This window comes from Cervus canadensis, chromosome 13 (assembly GCF_019320065.1).
Source record: "Cervus canadensis isolate Bull #8, Minnesota chromosome 13, ASM1932006v1, whole genome shotgun sequence".
In the NCBI taxonomy this organism is placed as follows: Eukaryota; Metazoa; Chordata; class Mammalia; order Artiodactyla; family Cervidae; genus Cervus; species Cervus canadensis.
Window position 1 is genome coordinate 32,864,464 of NC_057398.1, and position 22,486 is coordinate 32,886,949.

At 54.2% G+C, this 22,486-nt stretch overlaps 2 protein-coding genes across 2 annotated transcripts in view; one reads left to right on the plus strand and one right to left on the minus strand.

Moving 5' to 3' along the window:
- Positions 1-704: 704 nt before the first annotated feature.
- On the plus strand, positions 705-7,262 carry THAP3 (THAP domain containing 3). Its single transcript, XM_043485109.1, has 5 exons — positions 705-845; positions 3,555-3,747; positions 5,815-5,877; positions 6,230-6,334; positions 6,566-7,262. Exons 1-5 carry the CDS (start codon positions 772-774, stop codon positions 6,848-6,850), a joined length of 720 nt encoding a protein of 239 aa, XP_043341044.1. The 5' UTR covers positions 705-771; the 3' UTR covers positions 6,851-7,262.
- Positions 7,263-7,620: 358 nt separating this feature from the next.
- The window catches only part of DNAJC11 (DnaJ heat shock protein family (Hsp40) member C11), a 62,351-nt gene continuing 47,485 nt past the window's right edge, over positions 7,621-22,486 (minus strand). The window contains exons 6-16 of the mRNA XM_043485108.1: positions 22,162-22,284; positions 21,184-21,257; positions 17,957-18,146; positions 17,414-17,499; positions 16,970-17,086; positions 12,103-12,258; positions 10,944-11,013; positions 10,390-10,447; positions 10,118-10,260; positions 9,324-9,453; positions 7,621-8,925 (exon numbers count right to left, since the gene is read on the minus strand). Of these exons, the coding sequence (XP_043341043.1) occupies positions 8,900-8,925; positions 9,324-9,453; positions 10,118-10,260; positions 10,390-10,447; positions 10,944-11,013; positions 12,103-12,258; positions 16,970-17,086; positions 17,414-17,499; positions 17,957-18,146; positions 21,184-21,257; positions 22,162-22,284 (1,173 nt within the window). The 3' untranslated portion in view covers positions 7,621-8,899. The remainder of the gene's footprint in view (positions 8,926-9,323; positions 9,454-10,117; positions 10,261-10,389; positions 10,448-10,943; positions 11,014-12,102; positions 12,259-16,969; positions 17,087-17,413; positions 17,500-17,956; positions 18,147-21,183; positions 21,258-22,161; positions 22,285-22,486) is intronic.

Sequence of the window (22,486 nt, forward strand, 5' to 3'; positions counted from 1 at the left end):
CATGAATAGCTTTCACAATTTCTTCACATTGTGCATTAGCTTAAATCCCAGTGAGTGGTTAACCTGCATTGTAAAAGCTACAGCTGCCTCTAAGTTTATGCAGGTGGGATTAGAATCTGCCCCGTACTCATTCTGTCCTTCCACTTGGGGGTCCCAAGGGGCTGAGCCTGTTCTGTCGGTCAGCTGTGTCTGCCTAGCCAATCTGGGACCAGCTAATGGTCAACTAGTACTTTCTTCTGTGATGTTGGAGCAGCCGAAATCTATGAATCAATACCTACTGAAATATTGAAAATACTGGCATAGGTGGCCAGTGAGCCTGCCTTTGGTTTTCAGTTGTCCCAAACTGGGTGGGTGTGTGTGAATTTTGGAGGCTTCAAAGCAAGGAGGTGAGGGTGACGCTTCAGCGTAACTAGCGTAAAACCTGCATCTGCTCCTAGTTGGGGATGTCGGGTCTGAGCCGGGCCTTGAAGCACCCTTTGACGCGGTCGCAGGCACTGCGTGCCTGAGATGCTGGCCAAGGAACAGAGCCAGGCCCGCCTTCACTCACCAGCCCCTGCAAGCCCCGCCCCGCCCGGGTCCTACCCGCTCTCCTACTGGCCCCGCCTCTCTCGAGGGCCTGTCGCCTGCAGACCCCGCCCCGAGCGCTCGCCCCGCCTCCACCGGCCAGCCCCGCCCCGTCCCATGACCCCGCCCCTCCCGGAGTCGCTGCCGCGCCCCGCAGGCCCCGCCGCCGCCATCTTTGTTAGGGGCAGCCGTGCCTGGAGTCTGGAGATGCCTAAGTCGTGCGCGGCCCGGCAGTGCTGCAACCGCTACAGCAATCGCAGGAAGCAGCTCACCTTCCACCGGTGAGGGGCGGGGGCACCGGGGTGCGCGGGGGCCGGCCTCTCCCAGGCCGACGACCGCGGCCCCCGCGGAAGCGCCAGGTTTGGCGCGACAGGCGTGGGGACGCCCGGGACACTGCCCGACCGCCGGGAGGCCAGAGGACGTGCGGCCGAGCCCTTCGCGGAGGGGCGGCGGACCCCCGGGGAGCGGCGAGGTCCCGGCCCAAGAAGCCCGGCACCACCTCGGCCTCCTGGGCGCGCGGGGAGACGGTCGGAGAGGCTGAGTGACCTGCCCGCCGGCGCACAGCCTCTCTTGGGTCAGGGGAGGTGGTGGCGGGCCTGGTGCGCGCTCAGCGCTGCGCCCTTGCGGTGACTTGGCGTGCGTCCCCTCCGCGGTCCAGGGACTGTGCAGCCCGGGACGTAGTTAAGTGTGCAGTATTTGCTGCAAGATGAGCAATGCTAACCTCCCTTAGGTGTGCGGTGCGCTGCGCGCTCTGTTCACCTCTCCGGGTCTCTAGTCAGGAAGGAAAGGCGTGGTGGAGGAATGAGAACGTTCCAGCGGGTAGGGGTGCGGGGCCGGGACGCGCAACCTTTGCTGGAGCCGCAGGAGGATGGTAGGACTTCTGGAGTCTGTCCCTGCGCGCCCTGCGCACCCCAGGTGTGGGACCCGGCCGAGTGCACGGCCGCTTGCGCATCGATGGGTAGAGTGTTGCACACTTTCTTGCTGGTTCCAGCCACAGCGCCTTCCTCCGTCCCGCTCAGAGTGTGACTCCAAAGGGCTGCGCTCTGTTCATCTACACTTCGTCTCCTTTAAGCGTTTTCTTTTTTTTTTTAAGGTTCATTAACTTTTACTAGATGTTAACAGCAAACAGAAGAACAAAAAGGACATAGTGGATATTAAATTTTGGGGTAGCTTCTGTGGCTGGCCACGCAGAGTCCTACACACCTCTCCAGCACCACTCACCTGGAGAAGCTGCTGTGGATGCCAGCTACTGCTTTGTCTCCCTTCCCAAACAGATACAGCTTGGTCTAGAGCTGCACTGCCCCATAAGGAGGAGAAGCGTTTTCTTTTTTAACCTGAGTATGTCTATTGGTATGTAACACGCGTAGGGAAAAGTGCACAATTTATAAGCACACAGTTTAACCAAGTGAACACCCGGTGTGACTGCCAAGAGTTTAGAACATCGAAGCCCCCAGGAGACCCGGAAACGCACCCCCTTCCAGCCCCTCACTGAGTCCCCAAGGGTAAGGCCTCTGTCAGAGGGGACTGCCTTGGCCTGTTTGGAGCCTCACTGAATGGAGTCACATGCTGTCCTTTTTCCTGTCCTTCGCTCATCTTTGTGCTTGTGAGTCCTTCATGTGGCCCGAAGCAGCTGCAGCAGTTCATCCTTTTCATTGCTGTGTAGTGATCCAGGAGTGTATTTATTCCAACCAACTTGTTCTACAATTGAAGGGCATTTGGGCCCCTCTGTTTTATGGCGATTACGGGCACGAGGCTTGGCTCATCTTTGCTGGGTCTTATCTTCCAGCGCCTGTACCCCACCACTCCTAAAATTACCTCGGTCAAGTCCCAGTGGCTCTTCTCTGCGGCCTATGACACAACCGACTGCTGACCCCTTGAGGCCATCTACCACCTGCCTTCTGGGACACTTCTCGGTCTCTTCCTTTATCACAGTGTCCCTTCTCAGTCTTGGGTAGATTCTGCTCATTTCCAACTCTAGACAGATGTTGGAGCACTTCAGGGTGCCGGCCATGCTGCTGTACCGTCCCTGTCCACACTGGCTCCCCAGGGCAGCCATCTCACCCAGGCTTATGGCTCTGCCACCTTTTACATGGGGATACCCTCATGGTGACATCTCCAGACAACTCTTGTCTCCCTGTCATTCAGCTTCAGCACCTGGACATCTAAAAGGCACCTGAAATTTAACATCTAACGTATATTAATAAAACCAAACTGCTGATCCTCCCAAAGCTGCCCCTCCCCTACAGTCTTGGCACTTAAAACTCTTTCCTCTGTTTCTTAGCCCACAGGCAAACTTCCTTGCCTGGCTTTCTTGATGCACCCCAGATCTGCCATTCATCAGCCTCTCCAGCTCCACCCTGAACCCGCCACCAGCTGGGCTCCTGCCGCAGCCTCACCCTCGGCCTGAGCCTCCAGGAACCCCCTTCCGACGGTGGCCCGCGTCCTCTTCTTGCTCTGTGTCAGCCAGGCCTGCCTCGTTGGCTCCTGACACCCTCGGGCCTTCGCACTTGCTCTTCCTTTTCTTCCTGTATCCCTGTTCTCTGTCCCACTTCCTGCAGTCTCTGCTCCAGCGTCACCTCCTAGGTGGCCTTCCCCGACCACCTCCTACTCTATTCTTGGACGGTCTGTGTCTGTCTGGTGGACTGGCTGTCTCCCTGCTCTAGAATGCAGGCTCCACAAGGGCGGGGTCACTTCCCCTCCTGCTTCCCCACACAGGAGCAGGAATGGAAGCCTGCCTGGCACATGTGGCTCTGGGAGCAGCTCACTGAGGCCCTGGCTGCGTTCATGGTCTCCAGTTTCCTACTAAGGATACTGTCAACAGCCACAATGGAAGCTTCCCGACATGGAAGGATGTGGTTTAAGGGGACAAGGCTACTAAATTTTCCAGGCTGTCCAGTGAAATGCTGGGCAGGGATGCAGAAGGTCCCTGGGACCCTGAAGGTGTGTGTTTAGCTCCGCAAGTCCCTTGTGCCTCCTTGCTGTGTCCCCAGGTTCCCGTTCAGCCGCCCGGAGCTGCTGAAGGAATGGGTGCTGAACATCGGCCGGGGCGACTTTGAGCCCAAGCAGCACACGGTCATCTGCTCTGAGCACTTCCGGCCCGAGTGCTTTAGTGCCTTTGGGAACCGCAAGAACCTGAAGCACAACGCGGTGCCCACAGTGTTCGCCTTCCAGGGCTCCCCGCAGGTGCGCGGCCACCGGGGTCCCCCATCTGGCAGTGGGGTGGGCGTCGGTGTCATTTGCAGGGGTAGCAGAGGCTGAAAACTGTCAGGCCCCTAGGTCCGAAGCCTAGAGCCCCCTCCTGGCCCTGAGCTTTAGGAAATCTGCAGTTCAAAGCTGCTTTAAAAACAAGTCACTTCATCATGGGTGCTACGGAAGCAGCTGATGGGGAGGGGGCCAAGAGCTTGCACCTTTCTGCGCTTCACTTTGTGGGGCCTCACTTGGGCTCTAGGGAGGTGAGGACTTTCCTGTCCAGGGCACAGGAGGATGATGCTGGTGGAGTGCTGGAGGGGAACAGGGACAGCGGAGCGAGGCTGGGTGGGGGCAGGATCTGGGCAAGCTTGGGAGCAGCAGCAGCTCAGGCCTTGTGGAGGGCGCAGGGCTAGGTGGTGACAGGCTTGGACGGGCGGTGGTTTTCTTCAAAGGGGCGGAGAGCTTGACATACAGGGATCTTAGTTTCCCAATCAGGGATTGAACCCTTGCCCCCTGCAGTGGAAGTACAGAGCCCTAACCACTGGACCACCAGGGAAGTCCTGGACAGGAGGTGGGTTTTTGGGGGGAGGCTGGTGGGGAGGGACGTGACTTTGGAAGGTCCCTCTGGAGGCTGGTTCAGAGGCCACTGTGGCATCGCAGGTGAGGGTGGTCATGGTGGCCTTAGCCAAAAGTGGGTGTGATGATACGATGGAGCAGGCCAACTTTGGAGACCTGTTGAGTTGAGGAGGTGGTCTGGGGGTTGGGGGGGGCTGTCCCTGATTCCCTGAGATGGCCCTATGCACGTGTAGTTTGACTTCCTAGTGGGATACCAAGGCAGACATGTCTGGTGGGGCAGGATGTATGGGTTTGGCCCAGGAGGGGATAGAACAGGACAGTTGGAGCTGGAGCCCTGAGGCAGTCATAGTGAATTTTACAAGTCCTCACTGAGCCGTGAGTCCCAGAGGGAGGGCCGGAGCCGGGCACTGGCTGGAGCCTGGGAGGCAGAGCAGAGGTGGAACAGGCAGAAGACCTGCAGGTACCCACACTGGTGTTAGGGAGGGGAGAAGGGAGCCAGTGGGCACCGTGAGCTCCCGGCTGTGGGGCGTTGGGCCTCTGCCCTTGATCCTTGTCCGCCTGATCATGCAGCCTAACCAAGTCCAGGTCCCTGCCACCGTGCTTCCTCTGCTCCTCAGACTCTCTGGCAGCTGTGAGCATCTGCCCAGGGGATGCTCCCTGAGGGCTGGGCTTTGCTCCATGGGTTTTATTCCCATGTCCAGGAACATTGCTTGGCACAAAGTAGGTGCTTAATGGAGGAGCTGTTCTTTCTTTTAAATGTGGAAGGCATTTTATTATATATATATAATGTATATATATATACATTATATACAGCCCTGCCCTGTATATATATATGTATATGTATGTATGTGTATATATATATATATATATATATATATATATATATATACACACACTTATTTTATCATGGTAAGAACACACCCTGAGATCTATTGTTTAACACACATTAAGTGCACAGCACAGTGTTGTGGGCTACAGGGGTGTGGTACCGTGGGGCTCTGGAAATTATAGTTTGCTGACCTGAAACTCCCATTGTGGATCAGGAACCCTCCACCTGCCCTGTTCAGTCAGGGTGATGACTTTCACCATGTTTGTAGAAAACCGCAGACGTTTGTGGTCCTGCCTCTAGTGCTTTTGGTGGCTGGGGGCAGAGTGGGGGCGCGGGTAGTTGAAATTGTGGTCCCCATGGCTTCTTCTCAGTTCTTTGGAGGCCTGGGTACTATAGGCTCTGAGCTGGGTGTTTTCCCTTGAAGAATGCCAGGCCCTGGGGTAGCATGTACCAATTAGACAGGTCCCTGGTTTCAGTGGGTCTCTGACCCAAGGTTTGGGAACGGTGGAGAAGGAAGGGCACTGGTGGATGGTGAGAGGAGAGCTGGGCTTGGCTGAGCATAGGGACAGAGACAGGTGAGGCATGATGGGCCCTCTGGTGCAGATCTCCTGTGCCCACCCTGGGGCCTGTCCACAGCAGCTCTGCATCTCTTGCAGCTGGTGAGGGAGAACACGGACCCTACTGGCCGGAGTGGAGACGCCACCTCTGGGGAGAGAAAGGTGAGTCTGCCCTGCTGGTCACAAGTGTTCCAACTCAGCTGCTGCGCCTTCCCGCCAGGCAGGCCCACTGGAGCTCATCATGCTTTCCTTACAAGCCGGGGTTTGGGTTGTTTGCCTAGAGAAGAAGCCAAAGCCATCCATGCCTCCTCCTCCCTGTTCAATATCAAGCAGTGGCAGCCGGTCGCAAGTCTGGCTCCTGCTCCGTTTCTAAGGGTTTGGCCCCAGGCCGTGGAGGACGCTGGCTGTCCTGCTGGTGCCCTGGCAGCCCCCGTGTGGTATGAAGGGACTCCTGGCAGGATAAGTAGCAGCTGGGGAGGACCAGTGAGCGGCTGGCTCTGCCCTGTCTTTCCAGGTCCTCCCTGAGACAGAGCCTGGGGAGTGTGGCCTGGGGAGGAAGGTGGAAATGATGGTTGAAGCGCTGCAGCTGCCCCCCGAGGTTGGAGGCCCAGGAGCACAGGTGAGGCTGGGCTGGGCATGAAGGCAGTGCGGGACTGGTCTCAGTCTGAGGGGATTTGCTTCAAACAGAATGAAAAAAACTGGTGCCCAAACCAGAGCACCATGACGTATAGCCCGGACCTCAGACTTTACTTGGAACAGCTGCGGCTCGGCAGTTCTGGGTGTCAGGGGAGCCCCCTTGGTCTCAGGTGCCTGGCCACTGCTCTGGTCTCTGACTGACCTCTGTCCTCAGGTCCTGCCACACACACCTGAAGCCTCTGGGGTCCCTGGTCAGCCAGCTAGCCCCCCAGAGCTGAAGAGGCGTTTCCCCACACAGCCGTCCGATCACAGCTATGCCCTTTTGGACTTAGACGCCCTTAAAAAAAAACTCTTCCTGACTCTGAAGGAGAACGAAAAGCTCCGTAGGCGCCTGAAGGCCCAGAGGCTGGTGATGCGGAGGATGTGCAGCCGTCTGCGGGCCTGCCTTGCAGGGCAGCCGGGACTCCAGGCCAGGCCTCGGCCGGGGCAGCAGAGCTGAGCTGCCCACTGGGCCCTGTTGTCTGAGCCTCTGAGAGGAGGGGCTGTGGACCTTTCGGTCCCACTTTGACCCTCAGGCCAGCGCCGCCTCAGGTGGAGTGTGGTGGCCCCAGGCGGGGAGGAGGCTGGGGCCCTGAGCAGCACACCTTGGCTCTCCCTTCGGAAGGTGACAGCCCAGCTGCCCCCTAGCACAAGCTGGGTGAGTGTCCTTGGAACCACCCTGGGCCAGTGTGGCAGACCATGTCCTTGAGGGCTAGGTGGGCCCCGGTGGGGGTGGGGGTGTGTGGGGCCCTGGCTGACCCTAAGGCAGCGAGGAGTCCCCTCCATCACCTGGATGGCTGGCTCCATCCCAGGAGCACCTCTCTGCGCGGCCGGTGTGAGTGAGCAATGTAATAAAGTGTCTTCCTACCCCGCGTGTCGCCTCCTTTATTTAAAAGTGAGTGAGCACTGATTTGAGTTCTCCTGAGCATGGTCACAGCTGAGGAGACTAACTTCCTGTTTCCTGCTGAAAGGCTAGCAGGGTGTGACCACCTTTGATTACCCAAAAAAGTTGCCTTTAATAAAAAACAAAACAAAAACAACCTAGCCTGTGATTTCAACTCTGAATTCTCAGGCAAATGTCTGGTAGAGAAAACACCCCCAGCCTCAAGTTAGGTCTCACAGTTTGAGCCCTGAGAACAGAGGGTGGGACGAGGCCTATGAGGAGGGGGCAAGTCCCTCTGCCTGCTGGCGCTCCTAAAGTGAACACACAGATGCATACAGACACTGCCCCCGGCTTTCAGGAAAGGTTTATTGTGGTAAGAGCGTGTCCTCTGTTCAGTCCCTGTTCAACAACAGGAGGGACGGCCTGCCAGGAGGGGCACAGGCTGCGGTCAAGGTCGGACTCCACTAACTCGACACTTATTGCACGATTTACATTCAGAGCAGCAGCTCCTGCAGGGAACTTTTAAGTGGAGATAAATATTACAGAATTGGACAACCTGAACTATCTTTAAACACTGGAGGAAGGGGGTTGTGAGTGACTTCTCCGGTACCGACGTCAGGAGCAAGGCCTGATTGAACAGGAGCCGCACGGAGGCTGCCTGAACCCCCACCAGGCAGGCATCCGCTCCTCCAGTGACTGTTCAACAGCCAGGCTGGGCAGGAGGGGCCTGGTCCTGAAATACTCTGCATCCGCAAAAGAGGCGTGTGAAGGAAGGGGATCCTGGGAGCAGACACCCAAATGGGTACGGGCAGCCCAGAGGAGACAGACTGACCTGGTGTGGGAGCAGCAATGCCACCGGCTGGCAGCGAGCAGCAAGGAGCCCGCCAGAACTCCTTGAGCCTCTTGGCTCCCACTCTGACCTCTCTGGGGGCCGCCTGGACTGAGCTGCGTGGGGGAGGGCAGAGGCATTGCGGTTTCCCACGAGGACACAGGTGACATCCTGGGACTGGAGTGACATCCTCTGTCCCAAGCCAGGTGCCAGTGGAATGACTTGAGAAGTTCTGGGAGGGGACGAAGGAGACTTAATTCCCAAAGCCACGCGTTCTCAGGTAAAAAGATTTATAAACCCACACCATCCTGTCCAGATTCACGCAGTCACATTTCAGAAGGAAGGTGACTCAATAGGCGTTCACTTGATCCAGAGACTCTGCTCCTGGGAACGCCTTCCCTCCTTCTGTTTTGTTTTCTGTGTTCAGTGTGGATTTTAGGAAACGTAGCTCACGGTCACGGGCATGAGGGTGAGGTATTCATAAATACCTCACGACAGACAGAGCTACTGGGTGGCTCAGCGGGCACGCAGGCTGAGGGACCCTGAGGCCCCGGGTGCCGGGCCTTCCCTGCAGGGACATGATCCTTGGGAACAGACTCCAGCCCAGCTGCGGTTCCGGTCCTGGTGGGGTTGCCTCGGGGCACCTGTGTGTCCCTTCACATAATTGAGCCGGTACCACTTTCTATGCAAATACAAAATAAACATCTGATTCTGGGGTTTTTTTTCCTGCTTCCAAATTTGTTGACTCCTGGGGAAATTCTTTTGCAGCCCCTTTTGAATCTGGGTTCTCAAGTAGTTTATCCATCAGTATCAATTCTGTGAGCTGTAAAAGAAAAGACAAAATCAGTGTGTCTGAAGGCAACTGTTTCCATGCCCTCTTTCCACGTAGCCGGGATCAACCAGGGCCCGGCCAGAGGCTGCCTGGCCTGCAGCCGGGCGGAGGATGAGCTGCCAAAAATCACCATGTTCTTGAACACAGAGCCGCTGGGTCTGCCTCATACATAGTCACCCCGGCTGCAGTTTCCAAGAGCTCACTAATTCCACCTGGGAAAGGGCTGACCCCTCTCTCAGGGTGTCATTTCCCAGGTCTGTGTAGGTCATGATGCTCAAGCCTATGGCTCCCTGGCCAAAGATGGAAGGAAGGCGGTTGTCGCCCCCCCACTGAGGTCCCTGGGCCCGTCTCTGGGCAAGGACAGGTGACAGCCGGGGGCAGCTACTCACACTGCTTTGGTATCCTGAGTGCCTCGCTGTCGAGCGCCATCACCTGATGTAGGACCCCACGGAACTGGTAAAGCACTTTCAGGTTCTTCTCTTCACCCACACACGGGTCATAGAAGCCGGGCAGCCCAGCCTGCAACAGACAGATTCTCAGTGGAGATGGGCGTCTGAAGCCCAGTGGCACTGCCGTCTGTACCTGCCTGGAGGGGCAGTGTGGACACTGCCCACGAAGGACGCAAACCTTGGAGCCTGAGTACAGGAAACAGGATTTTAACAAGTTGCTTACTTAGTCCTAGACTTGCCCCGCTGCCACACTAAAACACCCTCCATCTTCAAGGAAGCCCTGCCAAGGATGCGAGACCAGGAACCCATGCAGGGACCAGGGCTCTCTGCCTGAGCTCCTCTGTGCTTTAATTCACCTCTGGCACATACCCTGGCTACCCCCTGAGCCTCCTGTGTGCTACAGGCGGACTCCTCCTTCTGGAACCAGGCAAGGCACAGAGTGTGAGCTCCCAAAGGCAGGAGGTATATTCTGTTTGCTGCTGTAACTGGCACACAGTAGGCGCTCAAGAGACAGTTGGCAATGAATGAATGGACAGATGGACAAATGAATGGATGGACAGGTGAGTGGCTGGCTGGCTGGATGAAGTCAACTGCTCCAGTGTGGCTGTAACCTGGATCCTGGGCCGCACCCTGCACAGGGGACGCAGCAGTACGACGGGTTCCACAGCAGTGACATGGCTCTCTGGAGGGTCCCTCTTCCCCAGATAACCCTCCCATCTGCCCCAAGCGCCCACCTTGGAGGCCTCAGTGAGGATGAGCTTGGAATCCTTCACCAGACACTGCAGGGGCACGGTCACATCAATCACCTTCACTTTCTCGCTCTTCTTGCTCTTGTCGTTGACAAATTTCCCGTACCAGGCGTTGACGATGATGAGCCCTGAGAACAGGCCTGGTCAGGGCAGGGCAGCCTTGGCAGGCCACCCCCGTGCAGCCTGGCTGCAGCAGCCATGTGCCTCTGCGGGACCCCAGCACCCACCCCATCCTCAGAGAGGCCAGGCCTGCTCACCCATTCTGGACTCTTCAGCCTCGATTATTCTTCGGACAGATTCCTGCATCAATCGAACCTGCAAAGGACAAGGACGCTACTATCAGGGCCTCCCTAGGCTCCATCAGAGCCAGGGCCATATGCCTGGCGCCTATCGATCCTGCTTATCCATTTCTCTGGACATCGCTGCTATCACAGTCCTGGAAAAACAGTTCACTCACAGGGAAGAAAGAGGACAACACCCACCACTTTTTAACAAAACCTGGTTATGTCTTAGCAGGGTAACAGGGTCGACTCTTCAGGGCACAGACAGACGCTCCCAGCGCTGCATCCCACAGGCAATAACGTAAAGACTAGATGACTAGGGAGGTTGTCAGGGAAGAAAAGCCCGAGACCCACGCCCCTGAGACCACTCTGCAGGGTGTGAAGCATGCCCCCCACAGCCCCAGTCTAAGAAACGTGGACAAGAAAGGATAGGAACATGCATGCAGTCTGTGCCCTGCACGACGGGCAGGTCCACACTCAGGTCCTCGCAGGGCAGAGGCCTGGGAGGGAGCCGGTGACGCCGCACTCACCGCAGCTTCTGCCTCCTGTTTCTTCTGCAGGATGTCAGTGGCTGTGCTTTCCCTTTGCTTCTCCAGTTCCCTGAGGCGAGGAAAACACAAGCCACGTGTGAGGAACGTGGGGTTACCAGCACGGGAGGACACAGTGCTCCGGGCTGGACCTGCGCCCTGCAGACAGCCTGTAAATCTTACTGCGTTCCCAGTTCTAGAACTTTAAACACTATTTCCAAGACAAGTTCAAGCAAATCTGTTTGTCCCAGGCCTGCACAGCTGTCCTGCGGTCCCCAGATGGCTCTCCCCAACCTCAGTGGGAGGAGGAGGACTCGCGGCAGTAATCTCAGCAAAGGGGGAGAGGGTGAGAATCTCAGGAGATGCCCCCAACCAGGCATTACCACAGGACACCCTCGGCAGGGACAACACATACTACATGCAATGAAATACATGTATTTCCCTCCCAGCAAAGCACGGGGACCTGGGCAGCACACACGTGTCCTGGCAGCCTTGGCCCAGCACATCCTCTGCTCCAAGCCTTCAGTCTGCTGAGGAATTAGGACCCCAAACTTAAATGAATCAGAGGCTGGGGGGGCCCCAAGAGCCTTCCTTGGGCTCCTCTCTCCCTGACTCTCTAAGTTCAGTGATCTATTAAATGAGATCATTGTAAAGTAATGAAGTTAAACCTCCTCTTGGGTTTAATGCTGTGCTAATGGATCATCTCTAAGAAACTGCAAAATAAATTCCATCTAGATGACTTCCAAGACTGTAGTTAACATGGGCCTTGTTTGTAGGAACGCAGAGCCTTGTATCTTTGAATTCAGTGCCAGGCAAAGAAATGGTTAGAATGAGAAAAAGGAAGACTTCTCATTTCTGTGGTCATGGCTTACAGTCCCAACAATTTGGTAAACTAACTCTAATTCTTTCTCAAAGTAGGAAATGTGGGTAGACAGAAGTTAACCCAAGTGTTGCCAAGAGTAGTACTACTACTACTGATAACAACTAGTTAATAATCACTGAGGGCTTGACATGACCAGGCACCGCAGTGAGCACTTTACACGTATTAACGCAGGTGGTTTCCCTCACAGCCCTGTGGGGTGGGTGCTACCCTCTCCATGTCACAGATGGGGAAGCTGCGCACAGGGCGGTTGGGCCCCTACCGCCCGTGCTGAGAACTCACTTCTCCTTCTGAGCCCTGAGGTAGGGTTTGATGACCAGGCGGTGCAGGGCGAAGTACAGCACGAGCGGCCCCACGGTGGCATAGAAGACGGCACTGGGCAGCAGCTGGTCTGTCAGGTGAACGGGGAAGAAGTAGGTCTGACTGGCCCTATTTAACCTGAGAAGAGAACAAAGCCGAGTGCCCACTGAATCAGGTTCCCAGGGAAAGGGTGCGGGGGCGAGGGCGTCCCAGACCCAGGATAGAACCTCTTGACACACAGGACCTGGGGAGGCAGAACCCAGTCTGCACGCTTCACGGCCCACTCCCCCGAGTGGGCCCCTAGGTCTGACAGAAGAAAGGTCTCGATACCTGCTGACCGCAAGCAGCAGACTCACACCTAAGCAGAGCAAACATGGCCCAAGGAGGCAGGAGTGGCCACTCCTCCAGGTCAGCTCTCAGGGACGGCTGAGTGGTTCCGACAGGCCCAGTCACCCACAGATATCAACTGTGAACTCTGGACCAGTGTGACCCACATCCTCAGGGACCAGACAACAACCAAGGGCAGAAGCACCAAATGGCACTGGTAAGCTTCTGGACTTTTTCAAAAAAAAAAAACAGCCTTTAGCCTGAAGGCAATTCTCAGTTTATACCACAATGGATGATTAACACTGCAAAGAAATCTGCAATCCTATTAAAGAATTAGAGTTCAGAGTCTGGGGCAACCATCGCATCTGGGAAGAGGGGACCCCCCCAAAGGGAAGTCACAGGTGGGGAGCCCCAAGTTCTCAGAGTGCCAGAGATCCCCAACAGGTGCCTGGTGCTGTGTTTTGACTGTTGCCACATGGGTAAGTCCAAGTTTGCAGCCAGACTTCACCCAAGTTCTAAAAGGAAACAAAAATTAACACTTAAAAAACAAAAACACAAAATAGAATTTCTGCAATGTATTGTTCACAGTATCTAGAATACAATACCAACTATCTATGCTACATACCCAGATACAATGAGAGAAAGATAATAAAGAGCGATCTCAGATGCTGGAGCCAGCAGATAAGGATTTTAGAGCAACTATTTAAACTCTGCTCAAAGACATAACATATTCACTGATGGTTTAACATCAGATTGGAGATGAGAGAAGAGTAAGAGAATTTAGCAGAAATGATCCAATGTGAAGAACAAAGAGAAAAAGGATTGAAGACAAATGCACAGAGCCTCAGAAACCAGAGGTTTAGCACAGAAGTAATTAGGGCCCCAGAGAGGAAAGGAGGATTAAAACTGCAAAGAAATATGCACTCCTACTGGACTGAAGAATCAGAGCTCAGAGTCTGGGGCAACACTGCAGCTGGGAAGAAGTATATTACATATTTAACATTTAATGAATTAATGGCCTAAAAGTTGTAAATTTAATAATTCTACAGAAATAAATACATAAATTTATAGAAGCAAGAAATTTAGCAAACCCCAAGCAGCAGACATAGAACAAAATCAGCTGTAGTTACACTCAAGTGCTGAGAAACAAAAGTAAAAAAAGTTGAGTAACCTGGGGGGTGTGGGGTGGGGAATAAACAAAGGAGACATTAGAGTATAACAGTTCAAAAGGACAATGACTTGTCAGAAACAAAGGAGCCAGAATAGAGCAGAACACTGTGAGAACAATGAGAGAAAACTCCATCAACCCTGAATTCTATACCCAGTGACAAGACCCTTCAGTAACGAAAGCAACTCCAGAAATGATGAAGAATGCTCAACACTAAAATGAGAACTCCAACAACCCAATAATGAAACAGACAGAAGATATTGATAGAGACTTCACTTAAAAAAAAAAATAAAAAGGATGTCAAATAAGCACCTGAAAAGCCAGTCAACATCTCAGACAGGAGGTAAATGAGAATCAAGAGGACCACAATGGGACACACCTACAACACCTGCTAAAACAGGTGGAATCAAAAAAAAAAAAGACCCTCCCAAGGGTTGGGAAGGATGTGGAACAACTAGAACTCTCAGAGCTGCTGGTGGGAAAAGAAGATGAGACCACTGCTTTAGAAAATGGCTTGGGACTCTCTTATGAAGTTAAACACAGCCTCCCACATGACTCAGATCACCAGGGTATTTACCCATGAGAAATGAGAACTTGTGTTCACACAAAACTTGAATATGAATGTCTGTACTGCCTTAATTTCTAACTTCCTGAAGTTGGAAACAACTGAAGTATTTACACAACAAATAAACCGTGGCACATCTACACCATGCAGCACCCAACAGCAATGAGGAGGACCACACCGCTGATGCCTGCAACAGTGTGGATTATTTCAAATGCATGATGCTCCTGAAAGAAGCAAAGGCTTCACCTTGGATGACTCCAATTATGTGGCATCCTGGAAAAAGGCAAAAATATAGGGAACGAAGGAGATGTCCTCTACACCCTACCTGTGATGGTGCTTACATGTAAAAAACAAGATGAAACACAGCGGGTAAATTCTGAGAGGTCTCATCACAAGGGAAAACAAAAAAATTTTTTTTTCTATTTCTTTAATTTTGTATCTATATGAGATGGTGAATGTTCACTAAATGTGCTGTAATAATCGTTTCATGATGTATGTAAGTCAAATCATTATGCCATACACCTTAAACTTATAAAGCACTGTTTGGTCAATTATATCTCAATAAAACTGGAAGGGAGGAAAAAAAGGGATGAACCAGAAAATTGGAGAAGCCCTGTATTTATGAAAGAAATTGAATTCACTATCAAACACCTTCCTATAATGAAAACTCAGGCTTGGTTGATTTCACTGCTAAAGTCTATGAAACTAAGGGAAAAAAAACAACCAAAACCATTCTTATACAAATTCTTTCAGAAAACAGAGGAAAGCATAATTCCTAACTCATTTTAACAGGCTGGCATAACTTGGTCCAAAACCTGATAAATACATAATAAAAAGACAATTATAACTGGCATCCCTTAAAAACAAAGATTCAAAAATTCTTAGTAAGACACCAGCAAATCAAGCAATGTATATAAAGTATCACATGTCATGATCCAGAGGAATTTGCCTCAGGAATGTAAGGTTGGTTTAACATTCAAAGATTAGTGTGATTTGTCAAATAAATAAAATATAAGTTAGCAAAGAGCAGCTGCTATTGCTGAACTGAAGTGCCTTCTGGGAAAACCATGGTTTACATACCAATATAACTCGGACAATGCAGCCTACGGACAAAGATGAAGGCCGGCGTTCTTGGGAAAGGAATTCAGTTCAGACTGTGTAACGTGACTTCTGCCGGGGAGGAGCATTTACAACAGAGGACAGAGCCTCGCTGGAGGTCCCGATGTGGGAGGTGGGGGGGGGAGAAGGGACTGGGATGCAGAAATCTGCTGGTTCCGTGTTCTTCATTAAATCTCAGGCATCTTCAAGTCTCAGCTTAGAGAAGTGCCTGACGCCAGCTGTGGCCATGGGGACCTGCCTTGACCTCAGCTCCATGGCTGAGCTGTGATCTGCTTCCTCTCACTCACGCGCTCACAGAGTCCCTCCTCAGTGCAAGGCTGTGTCCTTGGCGGCAGGAGCACAGAGAATAGATAAAATGGACTGAGTTACGGCGCTCTGAATGAGGGGTGGCGAGGGATGGATGGTTTGTCCGACGGAGAAGGTACAATGGAGAATAAGAACCGGGCAAAGGGGAAGTGGACGGCTCGGGGCAAGGTGAGGGCCACCAGTTTTAACAGGGTGACGAGAGACGGTTTTGGCAATCAGGTGACACGTGAGCAGAGACCTGAGGGAACTGAAGAAATCAGCCGTGAGGCTCCCTGGGGACTGGGGAGCAGCAGGTGCCAAGCCTAGAAGCAGGAGTGGGCTTGGTGTGCTCCCGAAGCAGCCTGGAGGCCAGAGGGGAGTGAATGGGCTCGGGTGGGGGGCAGAGAGGACAGTGAGGGGCTAGATCCTGCGAGCTCTGAGGGGGCCGATTTGCCCCGAATTGAGGGAGTCCCTAAGGGCCTTAAGCAGAAGGCTGTGAGACATTGGGAGAGCAGCGTCCCAAGGGAGGAGACTAGTCAGGAGGACACGAGCAGTAATTCAGACTGGAGATAGTGGCCGCAGACATTGTGAGAAACGGTCAGACTGAGGATGTGCTTTCTGAGGAGAGAGGATGCTAAGCTGGGAGACTCGCTGGGAGACTAAGCTAAGCTGGGAGACCCGCTCCCGGGTTTTTGGCCAGAACCGGCAGAAGAACGGGGCTTGAGGTGCTGAGAGGGGGTGGACTCCAGGTCCAGCAGGCCGTGAAGGGCGCACGTGACCGAGGGTGGGGGAGCATGGGAGTGGAGGTGCGACATTTGTGACGCTGTGAGGTCCCCGTGGTGTGGGGAAGGATGAGGGATGCAAGGGCTGGAGCTGGAACCCTGAGCGCTGTGTGAGCATCACAGAGCCCAACACCCAACAGTGGTGAAGCCAGGAGGTTGGAGCAGACCACTGTGGGGTGCCTTGACAGCCAAGGGTCTGAGAGCGAGGCCTGTTTAGAGGCGACCAGCCAGGCCACTGAGGTGGGAGGATCTGGCGCAGAAAGCCCGAAGCTGCCTGCCCTGCGGACCACGAGGTACACGCCACACTGTGAGTTGTGTGGCGTGTGGGTGAGCGGATATGCGGGGCCGCCCCAGGGCATTTCAGGGAAGGGGAGGGAAGTAGGGACAGGTGGGCACAGGAAGTTCTCTGAAGCAGAGACTTGGCCTTACTGATTGAATGTTGGGCTTCTGGACTTGACGTTTGCTGACACACCCCATACAGAAGCAAGCGCGTCTCTAACGGAATTCTACACAAAGGCTCGCTCTTTCTTAACGCAGGTGAAGCTCAGGTGAGTTACCAGGTGCGAGACAACCCTTGGCCAGAAGGACCCGAGTCCAACCTACTTGATTTTGAGGGAAACTCCCTGCGGGACTCCAACGCTGACAGCCGCCCCGAGGACGCTGTGCCTGGAGATCTTCCTCTCTGCTCCGTACTCCACCACCGTCCCGAAGAAGCCGGCCCTGCAGGGAGCAGACCAGTGAGCCAGCCAGGTCCCTTGCTCCTGCTCCCCCATCAGCCCTATCACCACTGGCAGCCGTCACCCAGGACGGAGGCCAGGCCCCCATCCCCAACTCCCTTGCCCTCCCACCACCCGCGGGGAGGACGTTCAGGATGGAAACCCCTGGTCAATGACCGGAGAGGAGTCTGACATCAGACGCCGAGCTCCTCAGGGTGGGATGGCAGGGTAGCAAGTCCCTCAGCCTCACAAGGGAGATGCGGATTAACCCTAGCAGGTGCCCGACGGCACAGACCAGGTGGACTCCTGCGTCGGCCCGGCCAGCACTCACTTCAGGGACCCCTTCACTCGCGTCTGGTCGTCATCCTGGAATTTGTGCTGATAGCTGATGAGTGCGAAGGAGTGAGGGATTCCAAGCTGGGGAGGTGAAGAGAGAAAAGGCAGCTGAGACTGAGCCAAGGGGGTTACCCCACCCGGCGGCCGAGCACTGTCTGGGGCAGGGGGCTTGTCCCACAGGGTGTATAAAAATCCACCTGGAGCTTAATCTTTACAAACTGGGAGATTTCACTTAAAAACCCAGTCTTCTGACTTCTCAGGAAAAATAAAAACTCTTGCACCCGAGCACACATTCTCACAGGGCAGCAGCTGCCTCGAGCTCCTGCTCGGCCACCACAGCACCCCGACCCTGATCCTGTGGCCTTCAGCAGAAAAGACTCACTTTATGACGGGTGGAACACAGCTCCCCTGGAACCTGAGCACAACCCTGTTTCAGCTCCTGAGGGTGGATGGATAGAACCTGCCTTTGGCCCTGCAGGCAACAGACTTGGGGGTGGGGGGCAAGGGACAGGAGGAGGGTCCCCCGAGCTGTCCTCACCTGCAGGGCCACGGTGAAGTGGCTGGTCTTGGTGTCCCTGACGATGCTGGTGTTCATGGCTGACTGGACGCCCCAGCGCCACTGCAGGTAGCCCACCGTATTCTTGTCCAGGTTCCGGGCCAGGACGGTGGTGAGGCCCGGCCGGATGCCGCGGGACGAAAACTGCAGGGCACAGTGTGTCGTCACAAAGCTGGGGGGATACACAGAGAAAGGGCCCTGGATGACACTGGGCTTGCTGCCAGGCTTGGCTGTGTCCTCTCCGCCAGTCCCCACCCTGCTCACCATCACTCCCACAGCTTCCCAGGTAGCTCCCAGCAAGGGGGCAGGAGGGTGATCTGGGGACTCAGTCCACTTATCCCCCCACCCCATCCCATTCCAACTGCAGCCACAACTGCAGAGGCACCTGTGTGTCTGCGTTCCTAAACCAGCAGGTCAAATTCTGCTGCAAGTTAGAACCACCTGCAGGCTCCCACCCCAGGTGTGCTGACTTATAGACTCGGCATGGAAAAGCAGGTCAAGCAGTGCTAACGTGAGGCCATGTCTAAGTGCCTCTCACCCAGAGCCCGCCCCAGACCAATGGAATCATTTTTCTGGGGGGGCGGTGGGCAGGCATCAGTGTAGTTTCCAAAGCCACCGTGTGAGGCTGAAGAGCACCCACAGCCACAAAGTACTGACTGAAGCTGCTTGAAAAGCTAGAAAACTGTCCCTCTGCCAGGCCTGTGAAGTTCTGTTTCCAAGGGAGTCAGCCCCACCTTCTGGTTAAACAGGGGTATTTCATTTCAGTAACAAAGGGATTCACAGAACTTTACTAGAAGATGAGCAAACAGCTGGTCTCCAGTGAGCAGCCCTCACTAGATGGATGCCTGTTTAGTTTTTCTCCTTCCTAAGCTCTTCCCCACTGGCTCAGACAGTCGAGTCTGCCTGCAACGCAGGAGACCTGGGTTCGATCCCTGGGTCAGAAAGATCCCCTGGAGAAGGAAATGGCAACCTACTCCAGTATTATTGCCTGGAGAATCCCATGTATGGAGGAGCCTGGCAGGTTATAGTCTATGGGGGTGCAAAGAGATGGGACACAACTGAGTCACTAAGACTTTCACTTTCACTTTCCTCTGGGTATCTGTGTCTCACTTTTGCCACTAAAATAATAATACATGCAGTAACTAATGACATTTGCACCTGTGCACACAAAACTCTTCCCAAGACCAGACGAATGAGACCAAGACCAACCCCTTGCTCTCCATAGGGCCCCCAACCCAAGCCTGCCCTCATTTATCTGACACTCCAGCCACACCAGACACAGGTTCCATTATTCTACTTTGGCCACAGTGGGATTTGGAGTCGGGGGGGGCAAGCAGATAGAGGACAGATAAAAGTCACCCTGAGATGTCAGGCAGCAACATTTAAAAAAAATCAAAACATAAAGAATGAGATCTCTGCTTAATCAAAGTAATATGATTTTGTGTTCTTACAGAGCGTGTCCTAGAGAGAGATGAACTCTGGGGAGAGAGCAGTAAGGCAGGCACTGCCCGGGGAGACTGAGAACATCCCACAGGCTGCCTGCCAGGCTCTGGGCCGATTCCACACCCACCAACAGTCACCAGTTTGGACTTGGAAGTAATTTGACCGTGGGACTTGGGCACCCATAAGAGCAGATAGAGTATTAATTAGCTAGTATTCTTTCTATAAATCTTCATGATCCCAAGTCTGATAAACCAGGCACCATGATGAAATTCAATTCCAGACACGGAAAAGCTGCAGCACGGGAGGTGACAATCCTAAGCAGCAAGGTTAGGACAACACTGATATGGATACATACCACCCACCGGAAGTTCTGGTTAAAAGCCTAAATCCCTGTGTCCGTCCCAGACCCAGTGGTCTGGCAGAGGCCAGAGAAACCCTGGCGGGGTGGGGGGGTCCCCGAGCCAGGGCATCTGGTTCACCCCACGCCCTCTGCCTGGAAGTCCCGCTCATCTCTCCATGGGACTCTGCTCATCTCCACCAGCTTCCATCTCCATCTGTCAAGAAGCCAAGCCCTCTCTCACAACACCACTCACTCTGTGCATCACATGGCTCTGCACACTTGCCTTTACCAGGAACTGAGGGTAGGCTCGTACATGAACATCTGACTGGGGATGAAATACTATTCTTTTTTAAAAAAGATGTTACAATCCCTGGGTTGGGAAGATCCCCTGGAGGAGGGCATGGCAACCCACTCCAGTATTCTTGTCTGGGGAATCCCATGGACAGGAGAGCGTGGTAGGCTACAGTCCATAGGGTTGCAAAGAGTTGGACATGACTGAAGCGACTTAGCACACTCTCGAGTTGTGGTATGCAGGCTTCTCACGGTGGTGGCTTCTCTTGTCATGGAGCACAGTCTCTACAGCATGGGCTTCAGTAGTTGTGGCTTGTGAGCTCAGTTGCTCCATGGCATGTGAGATCTTCCTGGACCAGGGGCTGAACCCGTCCCCTGCACTGGTGGTCAGATTCCCAAACTCTGGGCCACCAGGGAAGCCCTGCTTTTCTTTTCAGACATGTGCTCCTTTCCAGGACTCCTTCAGCTGCATTTCAGTCCCCAGATGAACGTGCTGTTTATCCTCCTTCCAGTTCTTCTACCTGAGCTCACAAAGGTACCCCTAATGGGGAATAAGGACACCTGTGTGTCCTACAGGGGACAGTGCTAGGGGTGCAACATCACTGCAAAAGCAAAGATGAAGCTGGGGTCGGGGCAGTTTAATGTTCTGGCGTAACACAAAGCTACCAGAGAGACAGGTAGACAGGCTACTTCACTTACTGCCTCACTGCTTGGTAAAGCCCCACTCCAAATCCGAAACGGTTCTCTGCGACAAAGAAATGACCCACTAGTGCATAAAGACTCAGACCAGGGCCCCCTTCTCTGTGAACGTGCACTCCCTCCAGGGCGTCACATCATGGTGCTCACAGCCCACGGGACCAGGCAGGGGCCTCATCCCCACAGAGCAGGAACCTGAGGACCATGGAGGGCCTGGCCCCGGACTGGGACGAGAGCAGACCCCTCCCACCCCACTGCCCAATCCAGTGCTCTCTGCACCGAGCACGCCGCCCGGACCCCGTGCCAGCGTGGCAGGGTCTGCCCGCAGTGACCGTGCAGGTCAGAGAAGGTGACTCCAGATGACCTGACAAGCAAAAGACACAGGCTCTGGTCTAAATCCACAAAGACCACCAAAGGGCATTTGTCTCGATATACTTACCATCTTGGTGTGAGATTACGGAACAGCTTCAGGCCAAATAAAGGCCCCTGCAGATCCCCAGCTCCAAATTCTAACTGTTCAAAAAAAAAAGGAAAAAGAATTAATGGTTTTTTCCTCACAGCAGTAACCAAGGTCTCAGGAAGCGCTTCTGGCTCTAATTTCTTCATTTAATTCAAAGCCACCAGCCCTTGCCAGGCCTCTAAAAGTAGGGGCAGGAAGAATTTTATCTCATTCTAACTTTTGACAAAGGGAGATGACTATGTGCACAGACCCAAAGGAGGAAGGTTTCAGTGAGGTGAGTCTCCTCAAGGAGCCCCTCCCCATACAGCGCTGTGGGCTCCTGGTCCCCGTCGCCCTAGCTGGGGCCATCCGCACACCGCCTTCTGCCAGCGGGTGCGGCCCCACCCGAGCAGTGCTGGCTCCTGTGCGGGCCCATCTGCTCTGCCTCCCCGTCTGCAGGTCTCACAGGTGACTGGAGATGGCTCTCAGGGGTCTGACGTGAAACCCATCAGCGGCTCTGCTCTCACAGCCATGAAGTCCAGCCGATCCTGGCTGCCTCATTAGTAGCCTGGGTGACTTTCAAGGCAACTCCTCAATGTTAATTTGATGCAGCTCAATTTGCTTGGCAGAACTGGCTGTTTAATGACTGCCGAGCAGCGAACCAGCGCACTGAGACGGAGGTGACCCGCCTTCCGAATCGTGCAGGAGAAGGGAAGGGCCTGCAGGCTTGTTTAAGGAACAGAGATGCTGAGTTTCCAGACTTCTGGAAGCTCCAGGGGAATCCTGTTGCTCTGTCCTGACTGTGAGCTGCCCGGCAGGCTCAGCCCGCCCCTCAGATGTGAGACACAGGTTTCTAGTGGGGACCGTCAGTTGATACAAGTTTGACAGCTGCACCCTGTTACACCCGATGTGGCCACTGAGGTCATTCTGAGGGTGGGCTCTGTGGCTGACAACCCGACCCCCTGCTGGCGTGCTTACCTCTCCCCAGCCCTTTGCAGAAGTGACTCGTCTGAGTGCGAAGTTAATGGAACCCCCTCCATTCCCATTCTGGGTTGAGAGGCTTCCAGAGAGGATGGCTGTGTCTGAAGCTGTCAGGGGTGCCTAGGAAATGACATCAGCCAGTAATACAGTAATTGAAGTAACCGGAAGTGCCGAGGACAGCAGTCTGCCCAACGCGCCCTGAGTGTGAGGCAGAAGCACATGTGTGTCTGTGGCTTGAGTGGGCAGGATGTGGGCCTGCCGCACCTCTCTCCCATTATGCCACTGAACGGCACCTGGCCACCACGATCAGGTTTTGCAAAAG